The sequence below is a fragment of the Halichoeres trimaculatus genome, unplaced genomic scaffold (genome assembly GCF_033239565.1).
Source record: "Halichoeres trimaculatus isolate MK-OKI-2021-1 unplaced genomic scaffold, fHalTri1.1 fHalTri1_scaffold_14, whole genome shotgun sequence".
NCBI classification, from domain to species: domain Eukaryota; kingdom Metazoa; phylum Chordata; class Actinopteri; order Labriformes; family Labridae; genus Halichoeres; species Halichoeres trimaculatus.
This window is the reverse complement of record NW_027437192.1, coordinates 23,403,438-23,427,978: the sequence shown is the minus strand read 5'-3', so window position 1 is coordinate 23,427,978 and position 24,541 is coordinate 23,403,438. Positions and strand designations below refer to the sequence as shown.

Below are 24,541 nucleotides of genomic sequence, written 5' to 3'. Positions count from 1 at the left end.
CTTTTTCTATATCTTCCCACATATGGCGTCTAAGCAAACACACACCAGCACTCTGTCAAAGAACTGGTTCTTGGGAAGCGGCTCAAAACAAATGGATGAGTGCGGATTGTGTTTCACAGCCCACTCTGAGATTTTTCTCTCCGCATCAGATGCTGTATTATGGATAGCCTGGTTACTTCCTGAGGAGCAGCATCATTCTTCAATGCCACTGCTGTCAAATCCCTTAAGATTCTTGCGGTTGGAAACAAGAGTGCTTAAGTAAGACTGAGCGTTAGCGTCTTCTCTCTTGCTTGGTGGTCTCATCTACATTCATGTGTCTGTGTGTGGTCTATGAACAGAGTGAATTGGAGTTCATAGCCATGTCTGATTAATACTGCATGAGATTGGGGTATTGCCTCCATTGTTTCCTTCAATCCATCTCTGCTTTTTGTCCTCATTCATACCTCAGCACTATTTATTTTTCAGTCAGTGTGTATTGGCACCTGATGCAGCTTATTCCAACTTCAAAGTGGAGAGTCCGTACCTCCCTCTCCATTTCCTCCTCCCCTACGATCATCCCCTGCTACACTCTTGAATCATGATTCCCTCCTCATAGATCTCTGCATGCAGTTTTCTCTGCCTTCCTAATTTAACCCCATCCTTCATCATCCTTCCTCACAATACATCCTCTCCTCCCCTTGTTTTTTTCCCCTCGCTTGCTGCTTCATAATCGCAACATCTCTTGCATTGCACATATTCATTCCCTACCCCCCTTTTCCTCGACTGATCTCTGCAGGCTGCCTGTGCTCGCCGTGGTCCTTTCATTCTCCGCCGCACCTTTCAAGCAGCGTGTGCTATCTAGGAGCACTACATGCTGCTGTGCTCCCCGGCACACTCTGCGTCTGTTGTTCCTCTCACATAATATCACACTTTGTACTGCCTTCTCTCTGGTTTTTGCACTGTAATGCTACCTCAGTCTTCCCCTCTTTGTAACCCCTCCCTTCTCTCCTCCCGAGCGGCACTCCCCACTGCCATTGTTCTGCAGCCACACAGGATTCAAGCGCCCTCTCCCTCCCTCTCTGTTGCAGGATTCTCAAACATTCAACATAAATAATTCCTGGATTTACTTTACCTTGATCCCTGCTGCTTTTGTGTTGCAGCTCAGCACTCAGAGCATTTAAAACCTCACATACACAACACACTGGTGCATTCAATATCGTAATGTTCTCACAGATAAAAGCAAGTCTATGTGCAGCATGCATGCATCAGCAACAGATGGCTTGTTTACAGTTAAGGGAAACAAATGGCGTCCATTAATTGCTGCTGGTACGAGCACGAGTTTAAATGAGTGTGTGTTAATGTCTCTCTCAAGGGCATAACTACATGTGTGTGTGCACAATGAGTTTAAATTCAACCTCCCAGGGGGGGCACAGTAAAGCCCCTGGCAAACAGACACCAGGGGATATTAGTAGGGGACTTATCTTCTTATTCCATACAGCATCTTCATAAGCTCTTTAAAGCAGCCTCGGATCAGACGGACAATACTTCACTATCACACTACATTATGAAGAAGTACTAGTGCTGGACATAAATACCACGCTAATCCTTCACATGTCTGATCCGCTTGTGTTCTGCTGCCATGTCTTCAAAACTGACCCGGGATCTAAGTGACATTTGCCGACATGAATCCCACCTGTCACAGGGGGTGGATGTCGCTAAGGTCACAGTGTGGTGCTGAATTCAAATCTCAAGAGCTCGACATGTCTGTGATACGCACGGCTGCTTGAAGGACTCACCTCTCGGCGCATCGCACAGTGGACGGTGATGATGACGAAACCCTGAACAGAGTCAAAGACGGCAAAGAGAACCTGGAAGAAACAAAAGACGTGTGCTCGTTAATTTTTTTTGACACTTTTGCTACAATCCATTTATAACCAGTGTTTTTCCTCCACGCACTACAAAAAAGCCTTAAGCGTACACAACTGCTGACATTGTGCAGAAAGATTTTTGTGTTTTTTTGGGCCAGAAGGTTCAGCTGTCGAAAACTGTGTCAAGGACTGAGACGTATCAGCATCTCTTTGAGCTCTGTTTGCATGACAAATCCCTCCATCACGGCTCTGACAACTCCAGTTTCTGACTTCTGTGCATGTGAACTTTCCATGAGCCTGAGAGTGTGTCATGTCAGAATGAAAACCAGCAACAGAGTGCCATCAGCCCCTCCATCTCTGTGACTGAAGATTTAGAAGTTATTTGTTGAGTGTTTTTCTTTGTTTTGTTATCGATCTTTGGACCCATTGTAAAGAATTTAAAATATGTTTTATTTTTGACAGCTAAAACTTTTAAAAATCTCTGTAAATGGAGAAAAAAAGAAGAACCTATTGACAAGCTTATAATGCCTTTAAAGCTCTGCTCTGAGATTGTTTTTTCTGTTTGGTGTACTACTGCAGAGAAATAATCATCAGAGGAACTGTTATGGGAATAAATGAGTCCGCTGAGCCATGTATATTCATCATACTTTGTCAGTTGTTCATTAAATAATTCTGTGAATAAAAAAAGACTCTTGATCTTTGATTATTTACTTTACATATTTTCCCTAATATACTAAAGATGACATCTTGCACAAAGCTTAACAGAGATGCATTTTTACCTGATTTAGTCACTTCATTTACCGTCATTTTTAACCTTTATCTTTAATTCGTTTATGACATTTGTTAATCTAATTCTGTTTTACTTTTGGAATCTAAAAGAAAAAAAAAATACTAGTGTTATAATTTAATGTAAAATTATGCTGCTATCAAACACTATCATCATATACTACATTTTAATTTTACTGAAGTTTTTATTCATTCAGTAGTCACACTTATACATGACACTATGTGGTGCAAATATATTTCCTGTAGTTAAGATTTCAAATATCAAACATAACAGAATGTCATTATAAAGAACCCTTACTGTTTCCATACTAATGTCGCTAATGTCTCTCTCGATGCAACATCCACATTTTAAAGCCATACACCCTATTTTTAGCAGATTTTCATGGTGCGTCATAAGTCACACTTTCTGAGCATCTGATGGTGTTGTGAGATACATCACCTGGAAGAGAGTGGAGCGCCGGTCTGTTATGGCCAGCACAGCTGACATCCAGGTTAATGCTAGGAGAGGAAGAACGACACAGGAGCTCCACAGAGACGCCCTGTCAGAGAAGGAGAGAGACAGCCAGAGGAGGAGGAGGAGGAGGAGGGGAAGGAGAGGGAACAAGGGGTTCAGTCTAAAAGCAGACCAGTCGGCTCTGTTAAGTCACATAACTCCACTCCTTACTCCCTCACACACAAACACACACACACATACACACTTCACTCACAGGGATCAGTAACAGGTTCAGTGGTGGGCAATTTGCGTCTGATTGGCACACTGAGGTTGGTATCAGACTTAATATTCTAACTGAGAGGTGGAAGATGATGTGTAATCATGTAGATAGTTATGAGACTGACAATTGCTCACAATTACATGGTTGATGCACTCTAAGTGTCATGCTGGTGGACTGTGAGACGACAGGCAGCAGGGCCAACAGGGAGGTGGGAAGACAGGCCATTGACAAGTACTGACATAGGGGTTTCTGAGGAGTTGGTGTGTAAGTGTGTGGAGTCCGACACCAATTTAAAATGTTCATGCTGTTTGAGCACATACTTATGGTTTAATATCTGTCTGTCTGACAGAAAGACAGCTTTGTGTAACTATGCTGAGAAATATTCGAGCCCTTTGGTGGCGAGTGTCCAAAGTAAAATAATAAAAGAACAAAAGGCAGCATAGCCAAATGTATGATGTTTTAACTCTAAGACTGGCTGTGGTTCAGTACAAGGTAAAAACAGTTACAATCTATTTTCTATATGGAAGCTTTTGAGGTCCCAGTATAGTCCATAAAAACCTTTAATCACCACCTCAAAGGGAATTATCCTGACAGCTCTTGCTAAAGACGAAATAAAAAATACTTTAACTGTACTTGTCTTTAGGGAGCTAAACATTAATTTTTTCCAACAAGCTGTAACTCAGTTTCTCAGGTCACACCCTTGGGTTTGAACAATACCCCGAAAAAGAGAAAGAAAAACAAAAAGTTCTAATGAAATAAATCACGTCCCCAATACTCCAGCTAACAGCCGCTACAGCTTGCCTAAAGATTTTTTCACAATGCTGTACCACTGATAGTGTGCTTTTATCAGCTTTCAGTCTTGGAATAATAAGTACGCTACTAAGAGGAAAAGTAAAAAACAAACAAAAAGAAAAGCAAAACAAGCAAATAAAGAATAGGGAGTGAATTTTTTTACTGCATGTTTAACAACAAGACTAGCTTGTACCCTAGATTAGTTACGCACTACGAAACCACAATATGCTAAGAAGATTCAAAACAAATAAACTGGTTTGTTGGCTCTATGTTTACAAGCAAGACTAGCTAACTAAGCCAAACTAAGTTTTTGAACATTAGCTAACAGCATGCCAATGAGTTTTGGAGTGTGTGGGTAAGGATACGTTACAATTTGCTTAATATTTCTAGCCAGTTAGCTTGTCTTTTGAGCTATTATCTGTTATGAAGCTAAATATAGCAGTATCTAAATTATGATAAAAACTTATAATAAATACTAGACAATGCATTTTTAACTTGTGGTTTGCTAAAGGTTATGAAGGAGGGTGTTATAGCGTGAGCATGTATTGTCAAATGTCACATACTTTGCTTTTAAATTAGTGATTAAGCTGATAAATATATATAAAAAAATAATTGCAGCGCAGAATCACAACATGTTGGTTATATGGAACAGCTAAATCAGATCTGGCGGAGTTGTCTCTGAGTTTTACTAAACAATGTGAGAAGTCAGTAATGACTGCCTGTTCTCAGTGACAACTAAAAGACAAGAGGCAAAAAAAGACTGATTCAAAGCTGTTACTGCAAATAGGCAATCTCATCCCATTACCCTCCAATCACAGTGTCCAATGATGCAACAACACAACTAAGAACAGAGCGGTGGCTTTAAATGGAGCACTCTTCCAAAACAAACAAAGCTGTAATGAGTGATTTGTACAAGGACATAGTTAAAATGGACAAAATTGTTTGCAACAGTAAAACAGAGCAAGGGTCTTTCATTATGACGCTGACTGCACTGAACATGAAACCATGAGAACCAATAACTCTGAGAGCAAAAAGGAACTTGTTTCAATAACCAAAAAAAAGCCTTTGATTCTTCCTTCATTCTTACCACCACTAACCTAGAGGTGAAGCATGCTTGGAGAATTAAATACACCGTTCATGTTCAGACGCACAGATCACAAAGTGAAATGTAGAAATGTGAGTTCAGCATTCATCTATTCAGCACAGGTCTAAAGGCAACAAAAGGAATTTCAATGAAGAAGGAAGAATACAAATAGAACAAATACTGAAGTTATCTCAAACTGCTCTGGCAAAAAGTTTGGCTATTTCTGAAAGGTAGACTGAAAGATCATTCAAAATTGAGGCTTTATTTAAACTTTAGTTCTTTGGATGCAACTAAAAGTTCCAAAAAGCCCTGACAGTTATATTTCCCAAAATGCAGCTCATTGACTTTATATTTTCTGAGCTGAAGAGGAGTTTCAGTGTTGTAATAATTCTTCAGACTTTTCAAAGCTCCCTCCAGAGCTACCAAAGACATTAAAAATCTATTTTCACAAGCTGTGTCGTTCTCTGCACATCTGGCAGATGAATTTCAGCGGTTTCTTTCTTCTGCGTCTAAAAAGAACGCCAAAAAATAATCTTAATAGAAACATTAATATCTTCATTCTCTGTGTTATTGTAGTGTTATGAGATTTTTGGGTTTCTTGTATATTTTCAGGACACATGATTTGTACACTGTCACTTGCAGTTCAAAGAAGGAACCACTCCCCACATGTGATAACTTAATGAGACAAGACTTGATAATTACAGCACTGCATTAATGACATTGTGCTGGTAGGTTGTGTTAAAGCCTCTGCAATAGCAGATTACAAACAAGTTATTACAAACAAAAAAAAAAAGATTTACAAATAGCGTTTGACATGGGTCAGGTTTGCATGGTGCGACCCAAGAAAATATGCTTTGGATCAAAACATGCTCTCATTAAACAGTGGCGGCTTGCAGTGCAGGTGTTTTCTTTCTTTTTTTTCCCTGTCATTAGTTTGTTTTTGTAGCCAGACAAGTCTGAATGTCATCCTGCATCATTACCCACAGTCAGAGATTAAAAGGATGGAGAAGAGAGAGTGAGAGTATAAGAGGGAGAGTAGATGTAAGGTAGAGGACAGAAATAGAAAGATAGAAAGATGCAGAGAGAAAGATGAAGATGGACTAACATGGCGCTGCTGGCAGTAGAGCTGGACATAGCGGTGCTCGAGATCACGCCACACTTGGAGCATTTCAGGAGCAGTCGGCTACGCGCCTCCGCTGGGACACTTTAGGGCATGTGCACACACACACACATAGACACACAAACAATCAAAATACATCCAACCATGGAAGGGAAAGAGGGGGAGTAGGGATTAGGGAATGTGTGGAAAGACGGGTTCCAGATATGGCAACAGGTGAGAGTGCAGGTGTCGGAGTTGCAAAAGAAAAAGAAAAAAGGAAAAATAAAAAGTGGAGACAACAAAGAGAGGAAGGGGAAAAGAAAAAGGAGGGAAGGGGGAGGGAGAAAAGAAAGAAAGGCAAATTAAAACCAGATCTTAAAAAGTAGCAGTAATGAATAACTGTCAGATAGATCCAGAGCAAGTAGAAAGTGAGAGACGGACATTTCAATGTTACAACAGAGTCATGTGGATTAACAGATTACAGTGACACAGACAAGGAAGTACACCCACCAGGTGTGTGCGTCATTGTTGTGTACATGTGACTGTGCACAATGAAGCGTCTGAGAGGTGCAAAAGAAGGGGAACAAAGACTCTTTTGGTTGTTTACTTACAGTTTTTGTGTTTTTGTGTGTACTGTATTGAGCAATGCAGAATGATGGGACAGTGCACGCGCTATGCTACATTAGCACCCCATCACAGCTCATTGCCTTAGCGCCAGCCACATCCCTACGGCTTCACATAAAAATACATTATGCTAATGACAGCCGGTCCTGTTAGCAACATCACCGTCTTTTACAGCACCGACGAGACATGCACGGGTGTGGAGCACACTGAGGATCTGAGATGAAATGTGCTTAATAATCGGATAACACTGATGACTGTTCCTGGAAGAAAGGAAGGTACATCTGTGTGTGTGTGTGTGTGTGTGTGTGTGTGTGTGTGTACACATGGAGTGGTTTAATCTCAGTTGAGTCACTGGGAAACAAAAGCTAATTAACCCCCCAGAGAGCCAGTCTGAGCTGTTAACCCTTGCAGCAATACACAAATGATCAATTTCAATTTGCGCAAGAATCAGACATTTGAAGGAATGATATGAAAGAGAGAGAAAAGTGTGTAACAAAGAGGAAGAAACAATGAAATCAATAGGTATGGAAATGAAAGCATGGATTTGCTCGCCCCAACGAATAGCGAAGATGATGAAGAGCTTCTGCCAGCTCTATAGTTTGATACAAGTAATGGTGGAGGTGGACACATGTGCATGCATGTATAATATGTATGCATACATTATGTGTCTGTGCATGATGGTCCAGGGGAATAAAGGAAATAATCTTATAGGATTTCAATACTGCATTAGATTTCATCCACCTAATCTTGGTGTTTATATTACACAATTAGAGTTCCATCTGCCATTGATTTTCATTTCCAATATCCGCCTGTGTCAGTGAGAACAAAATGTAGAGTGTATATATGTGGAATTGGAAGTGAAATTTTGATGGATTTTACAACAGAGGAAATAAACATAGCAGATGTCTTGTCATTTTGTCACCAAACTTGGATTGTATTTGCTGATTGGGGCACAGGTGTACTCTAAGGTGTGTGTGTTCACAGACACCAGCAAATGTTTCGAGTAAGTTGCCATGAAATTGTCTCCCTGAGATTGTGTCCGACAGACGGTGAAATGTATCTAATGCAGCAAATTTGCCGTCATTTCCAACCAAAGATCGAGCAGAGGGATGAATGTGTGTTGTGAGAATGTGTCTGAATGAGTTTCAGAGAGTCTAGGAAGTTAACTTACCCCGCTCGCTGCTTTTTAGACTTGTCTGAGATGCCGTCGCGAGACATGAGCTTGTTAAACACCACGATTCCAATGAGCATATTCACCTGAATGAAAAGGAGAAGTTTGATCAGGATTACTGAAAAAAGCTTGGTTGCCAACAGGGATTTAACTCACACACTCTACAACAGCTTTTCAATATGTTTGAGGTGATAGGAGATGACTTTTTAATTGTCTCACAGACTGAAGACTGAAAGTGACAGTGCTTTGGCTCTAAAGGATCCTGTGCTGACTCGCACAGTCGCAGATGCTTTTAAATCATTTCAATCACATTTTTACACCAAGGGTTGAAGATTTATTCCAGAGTACAAAACTTACTTTTAAAGCACAGTTTACTTTACTTTGTTTGATACTATCTTCTTGTCTAAATCTAGTCTTTGTAATAACATAAAAAGTTCCAGATTAAGATCTTGAACGTTCAACAGTTGCTGTACGTGAAGCACTATACGTGGCCAATAACTCATAATTCTTTCTCCTGGTTTCAGCAGTGTAGTCTGTGAAAACTACAGATAACCATATTCTGCATAAGCCAATAAATGCACAAAGAAAAAGCTTCCAACATTGCACACCTTATTTTGCCATCAACTGTCCACAGAGAAGCGTTTCTTTCTTTCTTTTTTTTCTTAAAATTGTGCAAAAACCTGCTATTGTTCAGTAGCTGTCCTGCGATACTTTACTGTTATAGTGGGCAGGCATAAGTTGCTAGGTGCATAGAGATTTGGCATTGTTAATAGGGGTCACCAATTCAAATCCAGGTAAGGATCAAGTGCGTGGCCTGAGATGCCCACAGGGTACTGTCTGCATGTGTTTGAGTATATATAAATTTTAGGCTCTGGAGGTAGCATGTTAAAAAAAAATCACATTTACACCATGGTATTAATGAAATAAATCTTCTGTTTCTCTTAAACTGTTTCAAATAGGCTTAGATTCCTGGCAGATTAAACTCAATCCCATCCTTCAGTAGTGACATTTATGACACAAAATAGGACAGGTTTCTTAGGGTAGAGTTGGGTAGGAAATGGAAGTGTAGGGTGGAAAAGGAAAGTAGCAGACAGGAAATAATAGCGAAAAGTTGGAAAAGCTACACCAGGGTAAGGACAGAAAGGGTATAAGGAAGGAGAGGAGGAAGGTTAAGGTAGATAAGGGGAACGTAGGGAAGGATAGAATAAGTTGGGTGAGGGTGGGATGAAAGGAGTTGAAAAAATGCTATCCAGCTTAACATAGTTTGAAACCATAAGGCACAAAACGGTATTCAATCATAAACAGTATGAAATATGGATGTAGTCTTCACAACATCACCTGTTTGTTACTAATACAATAGAATGAGGCCAATCCACAGACGCAGCCATTAGGATATGACATGGGCTTTGGGCTTCCTTTTTAACAGCTGTGTCTCTGATTGGACAATCAGACGATCCCAATATCTTCTAAACCGCAGGGTTAGAAAAAAAACTTACCCCCTGCACAGTGTGTGACAATAGCAAAATTAGTGTTTCAGATCCAAGTTTTTAACGCTGTAAAAGTCCACTTTTTTTTTTGGCTTGGTTTGTACGAGGTTTCTGCAGTCTTTCTGCAGCCAGCCTCATGCAGATTCTAGATGAACAGCAGGTTTTAGCATTTCAGCATAGGCTTCATTTTTCTAAGCTTGATGTTGCCCCTTGTATTCAATTCAGTTTTATATAATATGAAACAGTATGGTACAATATGGCACAGTGCATTAGTATATTTAAAGATGACTTCAATCACTGCTTTGAGGAAAATCTGTTTTTATTTTTTATTTCCCACCACTGGGAGTTCCTGTTTTCACCTCATAGTATATACGTTTATACTAAACCCCAGAGTTTGTTTCACCACAATAGCCGTGTTCTATTTGTGTCTTTATTTGATTTAACCTATATTAATGTTCATGTTTTTGTTTAAGGGATTAGTCTTAAAGCTAACAGAAGGAGCTTTTATTTCAAATTTTTGACTTTCTTAAAAAAAGGAGAAAGGGGTAAGGGGATTGCATCTCATCCCGGCTTCCCTTACTAATGAGGACCCCGTAGTTAAGCCTGCCAAACATCTGGCTATAGTGACCCAGTGATCAAGATTCTATTAGATACACAGACGCACACACACACATCTGAGCCAAGGTTTGCCACATGCGAACCTCTGCCTTGAATTCCTGCCCATTCTGGAGATTTTCCACGCTGGCGACATGTTCCTTCTAATCCTTCCAATATTCACTCATACTCTTTCTTTCACTCTGTATGGGTTTCTCTGAGAAATCTTTGTGAGCTCATTCATTCAGCTGTGAGGTGAATAATAAAAAATGTCAGCTGCATATACATATACTGTATATTCAATGTATTTCCATTTTAACAAGTGTGTAAAGTGAACATCTGCCTGGATTCCTCTCTTCATCTGTCACCAAAAGCAGCACCAAGCCAGGCAGAAGAATTTTGGGGGATTCTGAACACGGCAGCCAGAAATCCTAAAGGAAAGAGAATTTAAAGTCTGACTTTCATGTGGTCAGTTGAATTTCCAGAGCTGCAGAAGCTGGATTTTTACTTGAAGCCTATTCCTTTGCTACACCTAGAGTACATCTGGCAGCTTTCACAAATTGCTAAAAACCCTTTCCCTCTCATCTCCTGTCCTCTCATGTGTATGCTGCTGCTGCTGCTGCTGCAAACTACCTACAATCTGCCCGAGTGTGAGAGTCTTATTGTCATGCCAGTCATGTCTGGCCTCAGCTCTGATAGTCAGCATCATCCTGCTCTGCTATTTGCCCAAGGCCAGGTTCATTAATTAGAGAAGATTCCTGTGGGAAGGTCTGTGTTTCTCTGCCCGATGTCCCACTCTCATTACAGCTGTTTGTCAGAGTCGGGCCCCAGCAACAACACCAGGGGGCCGGGGACTATTACAGCAGCTGGGGTGTGGATTGTACATTGACATTGTGGAGGTAGTGATGACGGGAGGTTGGAAATATTCCAAGACACATGAGACACCAACAAACAAAGAAATGAGAGCAACTCTGCTTTGATTTAGACTATAATGGCTTTGACCTTCTGAACTCTTACACAGAAAGACTGACAGAGACAAAACTTTCTTTCAAAGCCACGGGAATTTAGCTTGAAATGCAGCCATATCAAAGTATAAAGGCTCAGTAGAGTCAACTTACACCAGCATAACAATAAATATTCAGTAAGGTAGGACAAAATCAGCTAATCTTGCTGTCTAGACCTCTTTAAGCAGCCTGTTGTCCTTGCACGTCACCTTTTAATTGTTACCTGTCTTGTCTTGTCTGACAGCTGATTCAAAAAAGACAGGAGAGCCAGAGCCTTAGGTTTTAAAATATTCAGTTAAGTAGGTCACTGAAGGTTGTGCTGCAGATGCTGGGCTTTCTGTGTCATAGTATGCCATAACCATTCATATTTACGGGTTAGCTGTGATTAAAGTAGATGACACCAGGGCACACAATCTTTGTGGAGTAAGGTCTGACAGCTGTTTTTAACTAATTTCAGGATGCAGAATATTGAACAAATCTCAGTTTTTCTCTATCATGTCAAGTTTTTGAACTATAGGATCCCTGTTTCCTTAAAAAAAAAGAAAGAAAGAAAAATACTTAACAGATATGTGCTTGTTTTATAAATATCTTCAAATATTGACATACAATGAAATATGAAAGAAACAGACATGACTGCAATATTTATTTAACACTATTATGTTTTTCCAAAGGATATGGCTCCTGGAGGAGCTACAGGAGCAGACATGATCTGGAACAAACCTATGTAAATACAACACATGGAATAGTAACAAGCTTCAAACACAAACAGACGGAAAAAAAAAAAATGCATAAAAAGAAACAGAACTTACAACGGTATGCCCATGGTTACAAAGTTAAGAGACAACTACAAATCATTTTAATTCCTGCTATGCTAGCTTTCTGTTTGCAGGTATTGATAGTACTGACCTAATAGGAGCCACACACAACTCTCACCACACTGTCTTAATTGTGACTAGCTGTAGATGAGTCCAATCGTAATCAGGTGGCAAGTCTTTTTACAGCTAATCAGTGGAATTTAGCTTATCTGGAGGGTAAGCTGTGGAGAAAAGACTTGACGTGCTGGAAAAAAAAAATGACTGCAACTTTGGAATCAGTATGCCAATTCTGGTGTTAATAAGCATATAAATCTAACTCAACAGATTTTTTTTTCAAATTGTTCCCTAGTGTTACAGCTCTGTATCAGCTAGTGCTTTATCAGTGTTGAGCTAGACCTCTCCAATCAGATCTCTCCACATCCACTGGAGGAAAAACTGAAGAACAGCAAACTACAGTCAACACCTACACCTGTTTCTACTAGCATTTGGTCAACACATAAAGCTAACCCTAATTACCATAACCTTATAGCTGCTACATGGCTCGTCCTTGGATTTGGCTGCAGATGTCTTAATGCGAAAATAAACAAAGGATTTAGTATGACCAAGTTACTGAAATGACTTTTAGACTATTTTCAATCTGAGACCCTTAAGGACTGCATTAAGGCCCCCAATTTCACAAAAAATGAGGAAACTCCTAATTTTCTTTGCTGACTCTAAATATTACTCTGCTAGACGTTTCTTTTGAGGGACTACTAATGTTCAATCCCATTGGCTGTCATGTGTTGAGACTCAATAACAGCCAAGCACTATGGATTGATATCAATTCTTCCTTCCTGTTGTCCACTGGGTTTGTTTATACAAAAGCCACATTTGACCATTTGGTGAGATTTCCAGTTTTGACAGTTGGCCCTCTGGTTGTTTGTGGAGGGATCCTGTGGGCCTGAATCACTGAAGAGTTGTGCAGATTTTGCAGCTGCCAAATACATACCAATGAGCCAAAAACTGCATTGTCCAGTCTAAAAAGCTTGAGTTGGAGATAAATAACTGGTGCTCATTATTTGCTTTTAGATGTTGTTGGGGTCAAACTCAGTAAACAAAAAAAAAATCCTCTTCTGGATGACTCAGAAATAAGGTATCTGTGAATATAATGTGTATAATGTGCATGTGTTAAAATTGCTTTGGCACTACTATTATAACATGTGGGCTATGCGGTCTGTGCTTCCTTTTTTATTTTATTTATTTTAAATTGAAAAGAGTTTCTATAGATAACCTGCCTCGAAAAGCATAAACTTCTTGTGCTGTAAATCTTGTCACATTCATCATGAATAAACATCATGAAAGGTGGGGACTTTCCCTCTCCATCCAGCTCATCACATACATGGATAGAGTTCAGTGCCAACTGAATGACAGACTACTGTGCAGCTCTGTTGAGATGGAGCAGCTCATCTCAGTCACAGCTGAAGCAAACAGCACACAGAGCTGCAGAACCTTGTGTTTTTCAGACTTGAATATCAATACAGCAATGTGCTTTCTGAAGTAGACCTTGAGACAGAGCAAAAAAGTGAGGTAAATTATGTGTAATTCTTGGTGCTTATAGTCACCAAGATCCACTGTATTTGATGTGCAGTCATATTCTTGCTCTCTTCACACAGCATAGAAACCAGACTGTTGAAGTCTCTCCTTTTTCCAACAACTCAGGTTCTAAAAATCTTCAGCCACATATTATCATAATTGTGAATATTCATTGATCGGTAATCCCCTGTCACCTTGCACAACAAACTAAAAGAAGATCAAACCACTGCTTTCTCATAAATTCCTTTAAACATGAATTCACGGTATTTCTCGGACTATAACTCACTTTTTTTTCGCAGTTTGGCTGGTCCTGTGACTTAGAGTCAGGTGTGACTTATATATCAAATAAATGAGGTGCTGTGTTATTTGGTACTTTTATGGAACAGGATTACAAAACTCATATTAATGAGGAAATAACCCCATGGCCCTGACAGCACTAAGCGTTGACAGAAGCTCTGCATCTCCAGCTTGGACAGATTCTGGTGTCAAGTGCCTGATAATGTGATTTAGTGACATAAAATTTCACTCGTCTTCTTCACTCTCTGTTGTAGACAGTTTTTTGGGGGATTTGAGTGACAAACTTACAAACTAATGTCAAAACTTCCATAACTTTCTAAAAGTGAGGGCATTTATCCAACAGAGCTTATTTAAGCTTGCACTGCACTGGTCTAACCGGCAGCACTTACAGTAAAGCAGGGGAGGGGAAGGCGGAGTTCACATGGGCAAAGTAAGTCAGCTCACGTGGAGAAATGAAAGTGAAACTTAACTAGGGTCACATATATGAGGTGAGGAGGAATATTTACACCTCAAAACACAAATTCTTAGTCATTGAAGTTATTTGCAATTAGTTCCTTTTGGCTGATGCGAATTATACGGAGTGACATATAGTCTGGCAAATACTGTATCAGTCTGCACACCTATGATATCGTCCAGGCCACATGTCCTTCTTTACATGTGTATGGAGATTCATAAATAGACACACCTACAAAGTGACAACAGCAGTGGCAGCAATTATCAAACTGCAGTTCAGTACCACATCCAAGCTTAATAGGTTAAGCAGTGGAAGTATCCACCCAGGAATTCATCGGGGGCAAATTAGCTGATCCTGGAAACAGCCACACACAACAACAGATGATTAAAACGCTACTGAGATGCAATCAATGCCCACAATGTTGCTGAAGAACAAAAGCGTGACATTAATCTGTACGCATGAGAAAAGAGGGTTTGTTTGCAACTGGCACAAAAACACAAATGGCCAAAAATATGTGACTTATCATCACACTGTGAAAATATCTGTTTTGCTTCATCAGGTTAATGAGCCACAGTAGCTACTATCTAGTAAGTTCAGGTAAGGGTGAGATATTTGACTGCTTTGTTGAAAATAAGAAACACATGCCTGGGAGCTCCCGTCTGCTGGAATGTCTTTTTGTAGTTTTTCTGGCCTGACATTTCAAACTCAACGATCAAAGTGCTCTTATCATCATTTTGTCGCTGACACCCCAGGGTGGTTGGGGAAAGGAAAATCCTCAGAGGTCAGCTGCAGCTGCTGTAACACTCTTGGCTTGGAGGCTAACTTTGCAGAATGTTTGCAGAATTATGCAATGTGACCGGTGAGTGAGGGAAGCTGGTTTCTCTGAAAAGGGGTGAATTTTTGTCAAGGCAGAGTGTGTTTCTGTAGACTCACCAATACAATGACAGCGGCAGGCCCAACAAAGGCGTAAAGCAGCCCTCCCTCCAAGGATAACCAGCAGCTAGAGCAAAAACAGAGGAGTGTTTTAGGCACAAACATGGAAGAGTCACATAATTACCCCTTTAAAAAACATCATTTAACACATTCAGGTCTCCCGTTTCACTAGCTTCGAGCGCCAAGTACTTAACCACAACAAATACACAACCAATTACAGGGATCACATTTTCTTGAATCCTCTAAATGAGAGATAAAGCAGTCATTTCTTAGGCTGGGTAAGTGCCTGTTTCTGCAAATATTGCCCTCAGTGCTGAACACATTTATTATGTACATTACCTAAAACATGTCCTCAAACTATAAATGGTCTTGTGAAATTCCATTTGGCGAAAGCTATTGAGAGTTAATGAGTTTAAATGTGTCCTCCAGTGATGTCATCAGAGCGTGCTGAATCCCCTCTGTTGTCTTAATTGCAGCTCAATAAAAGGAAGATTAAAACCACACATCCTAAAAGCTAATATGCAGCCCTCATATTAATGGGATGTTAACTACAGTGAGAGGGAATTCATTAGTAAACATCTTCAAAGTGTTTTCATTGATTCACTTACACTACTTACTGGGTAACAAAGCCCCATAGTTAGTGTTAACAGAGCTTTTTGAATGCTCTGTTAACACTTTAGAAAAACTAAAGTAGCTGTTCCCTCCACGTCTTTTGCTCAGAAATCGTACACATCAGCACTTGATGCATGCAGGAGTGTTTTTGTTCTTAATTCCTACAATTAACCTCTCAGGAAATTAATAAGGCTTATCTTGTCACATTTAAGAGCTTAATTTAAGTAAAAACATCCTAAAAACCTTATCCCCCTCAAAGTTTCTCACGTAACCAAATGTAAGTCAGAACAGTTACTTCAGTATGAGGTGTCTGCTCTTGTGCTTTCGTCCCTGCTGTACTCAGTGCATTAGGACTGTGTGAAGTGGCTTAGCTGAAGTAATCACAGTTAAGCACCATTTAAACAGAAATGTGTTGATGATTCTGAGGTTGTTGCATACAAATCTTGCTAGCTTTAACACAAACTGTTCAGGAGGAGCTGAGTTTCTGAAGTTATTAAAGTACTCCAGGGTGTTTATCTCCGATGAACTTTGAGTGTTGCTGGGTGTAATGGTGGTGAAGTGTATGAATGAGATCAGCTAATACTGATGGTCCTCCTTGCTCAATGAGCTTCTACCATCTGCGTGTGAATGGGTGAATGGGACTAGCCATGTAAAAGTGCTTAAGTGCTCGGATGGAGTAGAAAAGCACTTTGTAAGAACAAGTATATGTACCATTTACCTCAGACACACACTTACACCCAGAGCCAGAGTGGTTAAACTGTGCTCCTTTAACTGTGCTCTTTAAACCAGGTGGACAATGTGCAAACTGAGCCTGATCCTGACCTGATTTAAGCATGACTGGTTGAAAGATCACAGCCTGATCAACCGCTCCTGGATGGCCAGAAATTTTGTCAGTAGACTGAAACCTCTGACTGAAAAAAGCAGGGCTACAAGCCAATTCTCCAACTTTACAGCTTTTTATCCTGATTGCGCCAGAGAAAGCACAACACAACATGTTTGCAGATGTATACGGCAGAAACACACCTATGCACACTATAAAGTCAACATAATAAGTGTGGCTTGGACTTGTGAAGCTTTAGAGATACACTAGAAGAATGTTGATGTATTTTTCTCTGCTGAAATCATTACATTTGAGAGTGTGTTGGGCCACACAGCGAGCAGGAACATCATATAAAGAAGGGGTCATTGTGTTTTTACTTGTACAGTGTAGACACTGATGTTGAGCCATGCAATGTGTGCACATCAATTGTGTGCTTTTTTTGGTCATGTGGGTAAACCGATCAGTTGATGACTGTCCATCGTTGCATATAAAATATGTACAGTGTCTGCCAGACCTTATGAAAATATTTCATCTAGGCTTTGTAAAGTATAAACTACAAACTTTAAGGAGAAGAGGAACATTTGTTGTTTACATTGTGGGTTCATAGGCTTAACCTCAACAATTAGAGTCGTGTGTGTTGTGTTGGTACACATTGTTGTCATTTTACACAAATACCTATTCAGATTTTAAGCCTTGTTTAAAAGCCTTTGATTTATGTTTAACGAGCCCTCTTACAACTTGCTTTAACAGCATTTCCTTAATTCCAAAACAAAGAGTTTGAGATGCCCACAATTTATCACCTTTTTTAAAGGATAAGTTTGGTTTATACAGCTTTTACATTGTTTATAGAATGAAGTAGAACAAAATACTCACCCAGAAGGCTTTCCTGATCCAAGCAGTGCTTCAGGAGATATTTAGATCCAAAATCGTGCAGCGGACGTCCGTATAATGGGATCCATCGGGGCATAGACAGCGCCGCTCCTAAAACTGCATTAATCGTTCAAAAACTCGTGTTTTTCACCAAAATTCCATCATGGTCCGCTCCGGGTTAGTCCTCTGCTGCAGTCTGTGTCACTCCAGACAGCGCTGTATGGCTGTACTGACCTCTGAACTGACAAAGACTTTGTTTACATTTGCCCCTCAAAGAAAGGAGGAAGTGGAGTCAGCTCTCCAGAGAGTGCTACGCATGCGCGGAGAGGCAAACGTAAACAAAGTCTTCGTCAGTTCAGAGGTCATCACAGCCATACAGCGCTGTCTGGAGTGACACAGACTGCAGCAGAGGACTACCCCGGAGCGGACCATGATGGAATATTGGTGAAAAACACACGTTTTTGGACAATTAATGCAGTTCTAGGAGTGGTGCTGTCTATGCCCCAATGGATCCCATTATACGGACGTCTGCTGCATGATTTTGGAGCCAAATATCTCCCCAAGCACTGCTTGGATCAGGAAAGCCTTCTGGGTGAGTATTTTGTTCTACTTCATTCTATAAACAATGTAAAAGCTGTATAAACTGAACTTATCCTCTAAGACCATTGTTTTGGGAACCACTTGCTTGTAAAAGATTTGAGTCCCATATTTTTTGGGAATATTTTTTTCAAAATAAAGGTTAAATGAATAAAACAACATTCTGAGTAAATGCAGCAACATGGAGCCTTGGCTGCTTTGTTGCAATGCATCATGGTACATAAGGCCAAATTTTGCCAACTCACCGGATTGAAAAATTCAAACTTTCAAGGTCAGTTTATCACACACTGAGGGATTCATTGGTGTTATTTACTACATCCAACATTGAGACTGATTTAACAGCCAAGATAAACTTCACAAAAATAGCTTTATAAGCATTTTTTACCTGCACTGTGTAAAATGCATGCTGGGTACAAAACCTGTCTGACTATTTTTCAGCATAAACACAATAAAGTGTATGTATTCAGCTGAGCCTCTGCTGAATCATTGACCACCCCCTGTAGGTTACAAGATAAGTGGTACAGATATACAAATTTATGAACTAGACCTCAGCTTTAAACCCTGAGGGCAGAGATACTATTTCACACAGTGAAAGGAGAACTTGGGCGAGCATTAAATTCTAAACAGCAGGTGCATTTTTAAGGCGCTGTGCCTTCAGCCTACCCAGTCACAAATCAGAGGTAAAAACGTATGATTAAGTTATGATATCCAAATGGAGTCCTGAGGAAGAGGTTGTTAAGTGTACTCACTAGCTGGCTGTACCGTAGCCTCTCGCTCTGGTGAATCCCACTGACACTGCTACGACTAGAGCTGGAAGACCTGCAGACAGAGAGAGCACAAGAGTGAGACAAAGGAGGAAAGGCAGCCTTAATGAGGATGACGAGCCGTGGCGGCTAAATAAGGTCCTTCAGTGTGCCATACGGTTCTTCTTATTCAAATACCAAGCAGCCATGCAATAGAACGTAACATGGGCATGTATGATTGAAACTGACTGGGTGCTCTGTGGGAGAGCCCGAGAGCTCCCTGACACAAAGGTGTAGCTACAGGCATGAAGACTGGGCTCAGATCCCAGGTTTTGTGCAGGGATTAAAGCTCTGATTAACCGTTTTAGGGATTTCATGTTGTATTGGACTATTGTGTACATTAACAATGCCATTACTGACCCTGTGTGGGGAAAAGAGCTCACATAATGTGAGGTATAGCTCGGAGTGGTCAATAAGCCATGCATTAATTAGTCAAATCAAAAGATTTACGTAAGTCTGACTCTGTGTGAAAATAAGGAAGGAAAGAGAGTGAGACCGAGCGTCGCAGAGCGTGTGCCAGAAAAAGAAGGAAATATGCTCGGCCCCCGTAATGAGCTTGGCGCTGAAATATTCATGTAATTAACAGAGCTGTGATTATGGCTGCAAATGAAAAGCAATTAGAAAAAGTCACATTAACATTAACAAATAAGATGGTGGTGGGGAAGCCAGAGTGGTCTGCTAACCAGAAACACACAAAGTTTTAATTAGACAGCAACAACATCAATCTGGCACCTTACCCATGTATAATACAGCAAACACGCACCTTATACATAAAGCATACATGCACAGCTGCTAATCTTACACAGATCCCGTCACACCCCAAGTCTCCTGTTTCCATGGCAACTGATTCCAATCATATAATTTGGGGAGGGGAATTGTGGAATGGACATGCAGAGGATAAGCTGTTTGATCTTCTCAACTCGGCTCAATGTTTCATGCAATTTGACGTACATTTGTGAGTATAATCATTTATCTCCCAATGCGTACTAAACGCACACACAAATATACACCTGCACACACACACACACAGTGTCGATATCTCTTGCTCACTATCTGTGACTGTACAACAATCTATACATTGTCCCTTCTCTGTATCAGGTAAGGGCATCAGTGACTCGGCAGATTAGACTCGTGGGATCGATATGATGTGAAATGAACAGACAGTGTGTGTGCGTATGTCTAAATGTGTGTGTGGGTGTGAGCGTGAGCTGTAGCTTTAATTTCTCTGGCTATCACAAAGCATCTCCCCAGTGCTGTTCTGATGTTATCACATGTTTTGATTATCCTTTAACACTCCTGCTGCCTGTTGCATCAGGCTGCAGTGCATTGAGAGGGCAGCACAATGGAGAGGTGTAGCAGCTGATGTACAGCACAGATTAGCTTTACTCTGAATGCACACTGATCCCTTTGTAACTGTTTGTAACTAAAATGATTGTCCATCTTAACTTGTAAAAACAATTATTGCATAAAACCACATAAAGGGTTGAACTCTCAGTGTGCAGCCTAGAAAAAAATGATATTAATGAGTATTGTGCAAGGCAAGTCATTAATGCAGCAAACACTTTAAGCCCCACAACATAATATTGCATTAATTTTTTGCATTAAAAAACGCTTGTGTTGCTGCTCTCCATCACCGATTCATGTCACACAACAGTGGTTCAATCAGCTCCCAATTCATTAAAGTGGCTTCATTTGCTACGCTGGAAATCCTCTGGCACAGAAGGACAGTGTGTTTTTCCAGTCACAGAAACCTCCATTAGCACTTTTGTTCCATGTTGAAGTAGCATGTTGCTAAACCGTATCTACACATATACCACCATGTACACCTTACAACAGGTAATCAGCAGATCATTCAGCTATTCAGATTCACTTCAGAAATACACAATGTGAACTAAACTTTCATTCTAAGCTAACAAGAATGTGAAAGATATCATACAGAACAAAGAAGGTAATTAGCTAGGGTAGTGTTTTTCATGTTGTTTACTGTTAAGATGCTAGTCAAAAAATGTGCAAGGCTTTATACCTCTACAATTATCATCCTGAATCCTTTTCATTCATGTTTCTGCTAGCAATGTTGGGTAACGTTACTTTCCAAATTTCAGGCAAGATAATGTCTCTGAGAAACTTATTTACAGTTTCACAGTTCTAAAAATGAGTCAATTAGCAGAAAAACTGTATCACAAAATTTGGAAACATTCAAAACCATTCCAAAACATGCTAACAGAGTAATAACTGTGAACTTCAGATGATGCAAATGTAACTTGAAAACATCTTTCTGCTGTTTTTGTGGCTATGAGCTCAAAAGTAATTGCAGTCTTTTAACCATCTAAACCCACTCCTGGATATTAGCGCAAAGGATATTTGTATGTTTTATTCATTAAGACAGTGAATGAAACAATTGTTCTGGCATGTTAAGCACAGGTGTAATGCAGAATGGAAGTTCTCACTGCTCTGTGCTAAAAGCCTGAGTTTGGGAATGGAAGCTGTATTCATGGGGAGGTCAGTTTTACTTCCCCTGACAAGATATCCATGAGCTTTGTAAGAAAAATGTGTGAGCCAAAATTCATTAATAATGTACCTTTTTATGACATAATGAAACATCTTAAAGGGGCTGTGAGGAGTTTCAAAGTGATCTTGAAAAAGGCCCCCTTTTAGATATAGATGGTCAATTTCCACACTTCAAAATGGGATTTTCAGCACCATTGTAGGTTATTTTGAAATAGTTCTCCATAGCTTCTTTGTAGCTTTCTGATTGGGTCAAATAAGACAGCATTGATTTACGGCACGTCCAAGTTTCTATGATCACACCACATCGGCTGACAAAGTTTAGAAGTGAGAAGAGAAATCTACGTTTTTTTTTTTTTTCTGCTTGAAACAATTTCTTTGATTAATTTTGTTGTAATGGAGGACATAGGAGACTAACTGTCATACAGAAACAGGACAGAAAAAAAAACCCAGAAGAGCAGAAGAAAGCTAAATGGGAAAGGGATACAGCCCAAGGTTAAGGGCTAACACAGGAGCTAAGCTGTTTGTGATAATGCTTATTCCAACCCACAGTCAGCAGTTATTCTGCAGTGGTCTGTTCAAACTTAAGAGTCTATCAGTAAATGAAGAGTGAGGTTACATTAGCTCTGCTTGGTAGATGACTGGCAGGACATAGCTAACCAGGATTCACTAACATTACATATTACAGACACGTTTCACAGCATCGGGCTGTCAGGGCTACTTATGGACGGCTACTAAACTATGGTATAAACTGACAGTTTGCTTGTTGATATGTTAGTCTACGGATATGTTGTAGCAAAGGGCTGCTATTAGTGCTACATTTAACATTACAATGTTGCATTGTATCCGGTAAAAAGTTGTTTTGAATAAAGAAAATTAGTTCCAAAACAAACCCACCCCTGGTTAAAAGTCACATCTTGATGACAGTGTGCGTCAGACTCCGGGGCAGAGGGTGGCAAGGCAGTCCAATTAAAACAAATCCTCTTCATAGCATCTTTAAGTGAAACTTCTTTATTTTTTGTTAGTTACTCTTATGGTTCTAAAATGCTAAAATTTGGACAGTCATTCATATTTTACGAAACTAGAACCCCTATCCCCACCTGACTTTTAACAAGCTTTTCTACATTCACCAGATTTTACACAGCAGCCATAAGTGTGTGGTAAAGTAGTACAATGTGTGCACTCACCCCAGCCGAGGCACAGAAACCGCTTTCGAATGAGTCGTGACCTCATTTTGCCAATGACAGCCAGGTAGGACTGCCACGCCTCCGTCAGCACCCAGCAGAAGGATGCCAAGAAGAAGAAATGCAGGAAGGCAGCGGTCACAGTACAGAGGCCCTGCACAGAGAAAAAGTCAGATACAGAGTGAGAGGAAGATGAAACTGTTTCACACACACACACACAAAAAGTCTTTTTGTAAGAGGTGTCATAATGAATCATCTCTTTGGACTAGTCAGCGGAGGAAAATGAAAGCTCTGCAGAATAAGGAGGACAAAGAGAAAAAGGGGAGTCTGATAAAGCGCACGGTGTGGAGGAAAAGGGTTTGAGCCTGGCTCTACTGTATTGCTCATTTTGATCAATACTGACCAACACACCGTGCAGGCTTGCTTAGTCAGAGCCAAAATTTCTGACATGCCACAGTAAGAGCTACACTGGATATTTTGTTTCGAGGTGTGAAAAAGACTTTCATCGCTGCACTTTTTCTGGAATAATAAATGTGTCGACTCAGTTCTTTGTTGAGATGAGTGTAGAAATAGTATTTTCTGCTTTACCTTGCTAAGCGTTTGAGATTGTCCCACCAGGATCAATAAATTGGAGGCCAAGATGGAGAGGCAGAAATTCACCAGAATGATGGATCTCTCCGAGCGAATGTACCTACAGAGCAGAGAGTGAGGAGAGAGAGCAGGGATAGACATGTGCGATAAGTGTTAATGACAGATTGATGGACTGATCTTTTTGGACATTGCAGAGCCATTAGCTTCATTTTGCCATCTGTCATGTGTGTTACCAAAAATCTAATCACCACCCCCCGCTGCAGTTGAACCATTTGTTTCTTATTAGGCCTCATTGGAGTGTTGGCACAGCAGAGGACAAGCATAAATTGAACTTTTTATGTACTGGCAGGAGCACCAAACAGGGAGAAAAATCACCACTGACTGCTCACAGGGACGTATAAGGACAAGCATGACATCATCCAGTAAATGTGTGGACGTACCTCCAGAAGGCAGCGTAGATTAGCAGCAGGATAAGCAGAGCGGTGCAGGAGACCCCACAGCCCACCATGAGGGGCACAGAGGGCATGCTGGCAGGACCCATGTCCTGTGGAAGTACAAAAGAAGGGTGGGAGGTGGGACAGAGAAAGAAAAAAGGAGCATTGTTAGTATTTACTTCAAGCTTTTCTCTGCACATCACCAGACAAAGCCTTTTTGATTAGAGTAAAAGGTTATTTCAGGAGGAAGGACAACCAGAGTGTCTTCAGCTGCTACCGTGTGAGATATATCAGAGAAATATAAAATATGTTGTGGAATGAAGTAAGGAGAGGGATCTAAATCAAATTGAAGAAGATTGGATGAAATCACCTGGACGTGCTTTCGTTGATTTCCCAGCAAACTCCTTCGCCTCGGCTAACTACCACAATCCACAAGCTAACAGTCATGTCTGGTATAGTATGATAGCCAGGATTAGCTTCTGCCCCTGAATCTCATTAGATGAAATGAACCAACGCTGCTCTGCTTACACAGTGACCATGGGGTCACTACTGGCTTACACCAGAGCCACAGCAGGCCTCTACTCTTTGACAAAGTCATTCCTGTCCTGCCGTGTTGGTTTTTCTCTTTATTCTTCAAACATGTAAGGACATTGCAGGTAAAAATAACCTAAACACAAACACTGTAATGTATCAAGGAGCAAACAGACTGTGTGAATCATGAAGCAGACTCAGTGATCTTGGTTTTATAAGATGTACTGTATAATTTGAGGCTCTAAAGTTGCTGTAACTATAGAGGGAAATGTTGACTCCAGCTAACTTCAGAATTCAGAATTGAGACCACAGCCAGTAGAGT

General features: G+C 40.4%; 1 protein-coding gene across 11 annotated transcripts in view; it reads right to left on the bottom strand.

Moving 5' to 3' along the window:
- adgrb2 (adhesion G protein-coupled receptor B2) overlaps positions 1-24,541 on the bottom strand; it is a 286,386-nt gene that overhangs the window by 33,892 nt on the left and 227,953 nt on the right. For 10 of the 11 annotated variants that reach the window (XR_012599510.1, XM_074686141.1, XM_074686147.1 and 7 more), the window contains 9 exons: positions 23,695-23,798; positions 23,252-23,354; positions 22,667-22,817; positions 18,921-18,990; positions 15,273-15,339; positions 8,117-8,202; positions 6,328-6,426; positions 3,073-3,172; positions 1,776-1,847 (listed from right to left, as the gene is read on the bottom strand). Coding sequence is in view for 10 of the 11 variants with exons in the window: in XM_074686141.1 (XP_074542242.1) it covers positions 1,776-1,847; positions 3,073-3,172; positions 6,328-6,426; positions 8,117-8,202; positions 15,273-15,339; positions 18,921-18,990; positions 22,667-22,817; positions 23,252-23,354; positions 23,695-23,798 (852 nt within the window). In the remaining variant the exon portion in view is untranslated. The remainder of the gene's footprint in view (positions 1-1,775; positions 1,848-3,072; positions 3,173-6,327; positions 6,427-8,116; positions 8,203-15,272; positions 15,340-18,920; positions 18,991-22,666; positions 22,818-23,251; positions 23,355-23,694; positions 23,799-24,541) is intronic. The other variant, XM_074686148.1, reaches the window with a different exon arrangement.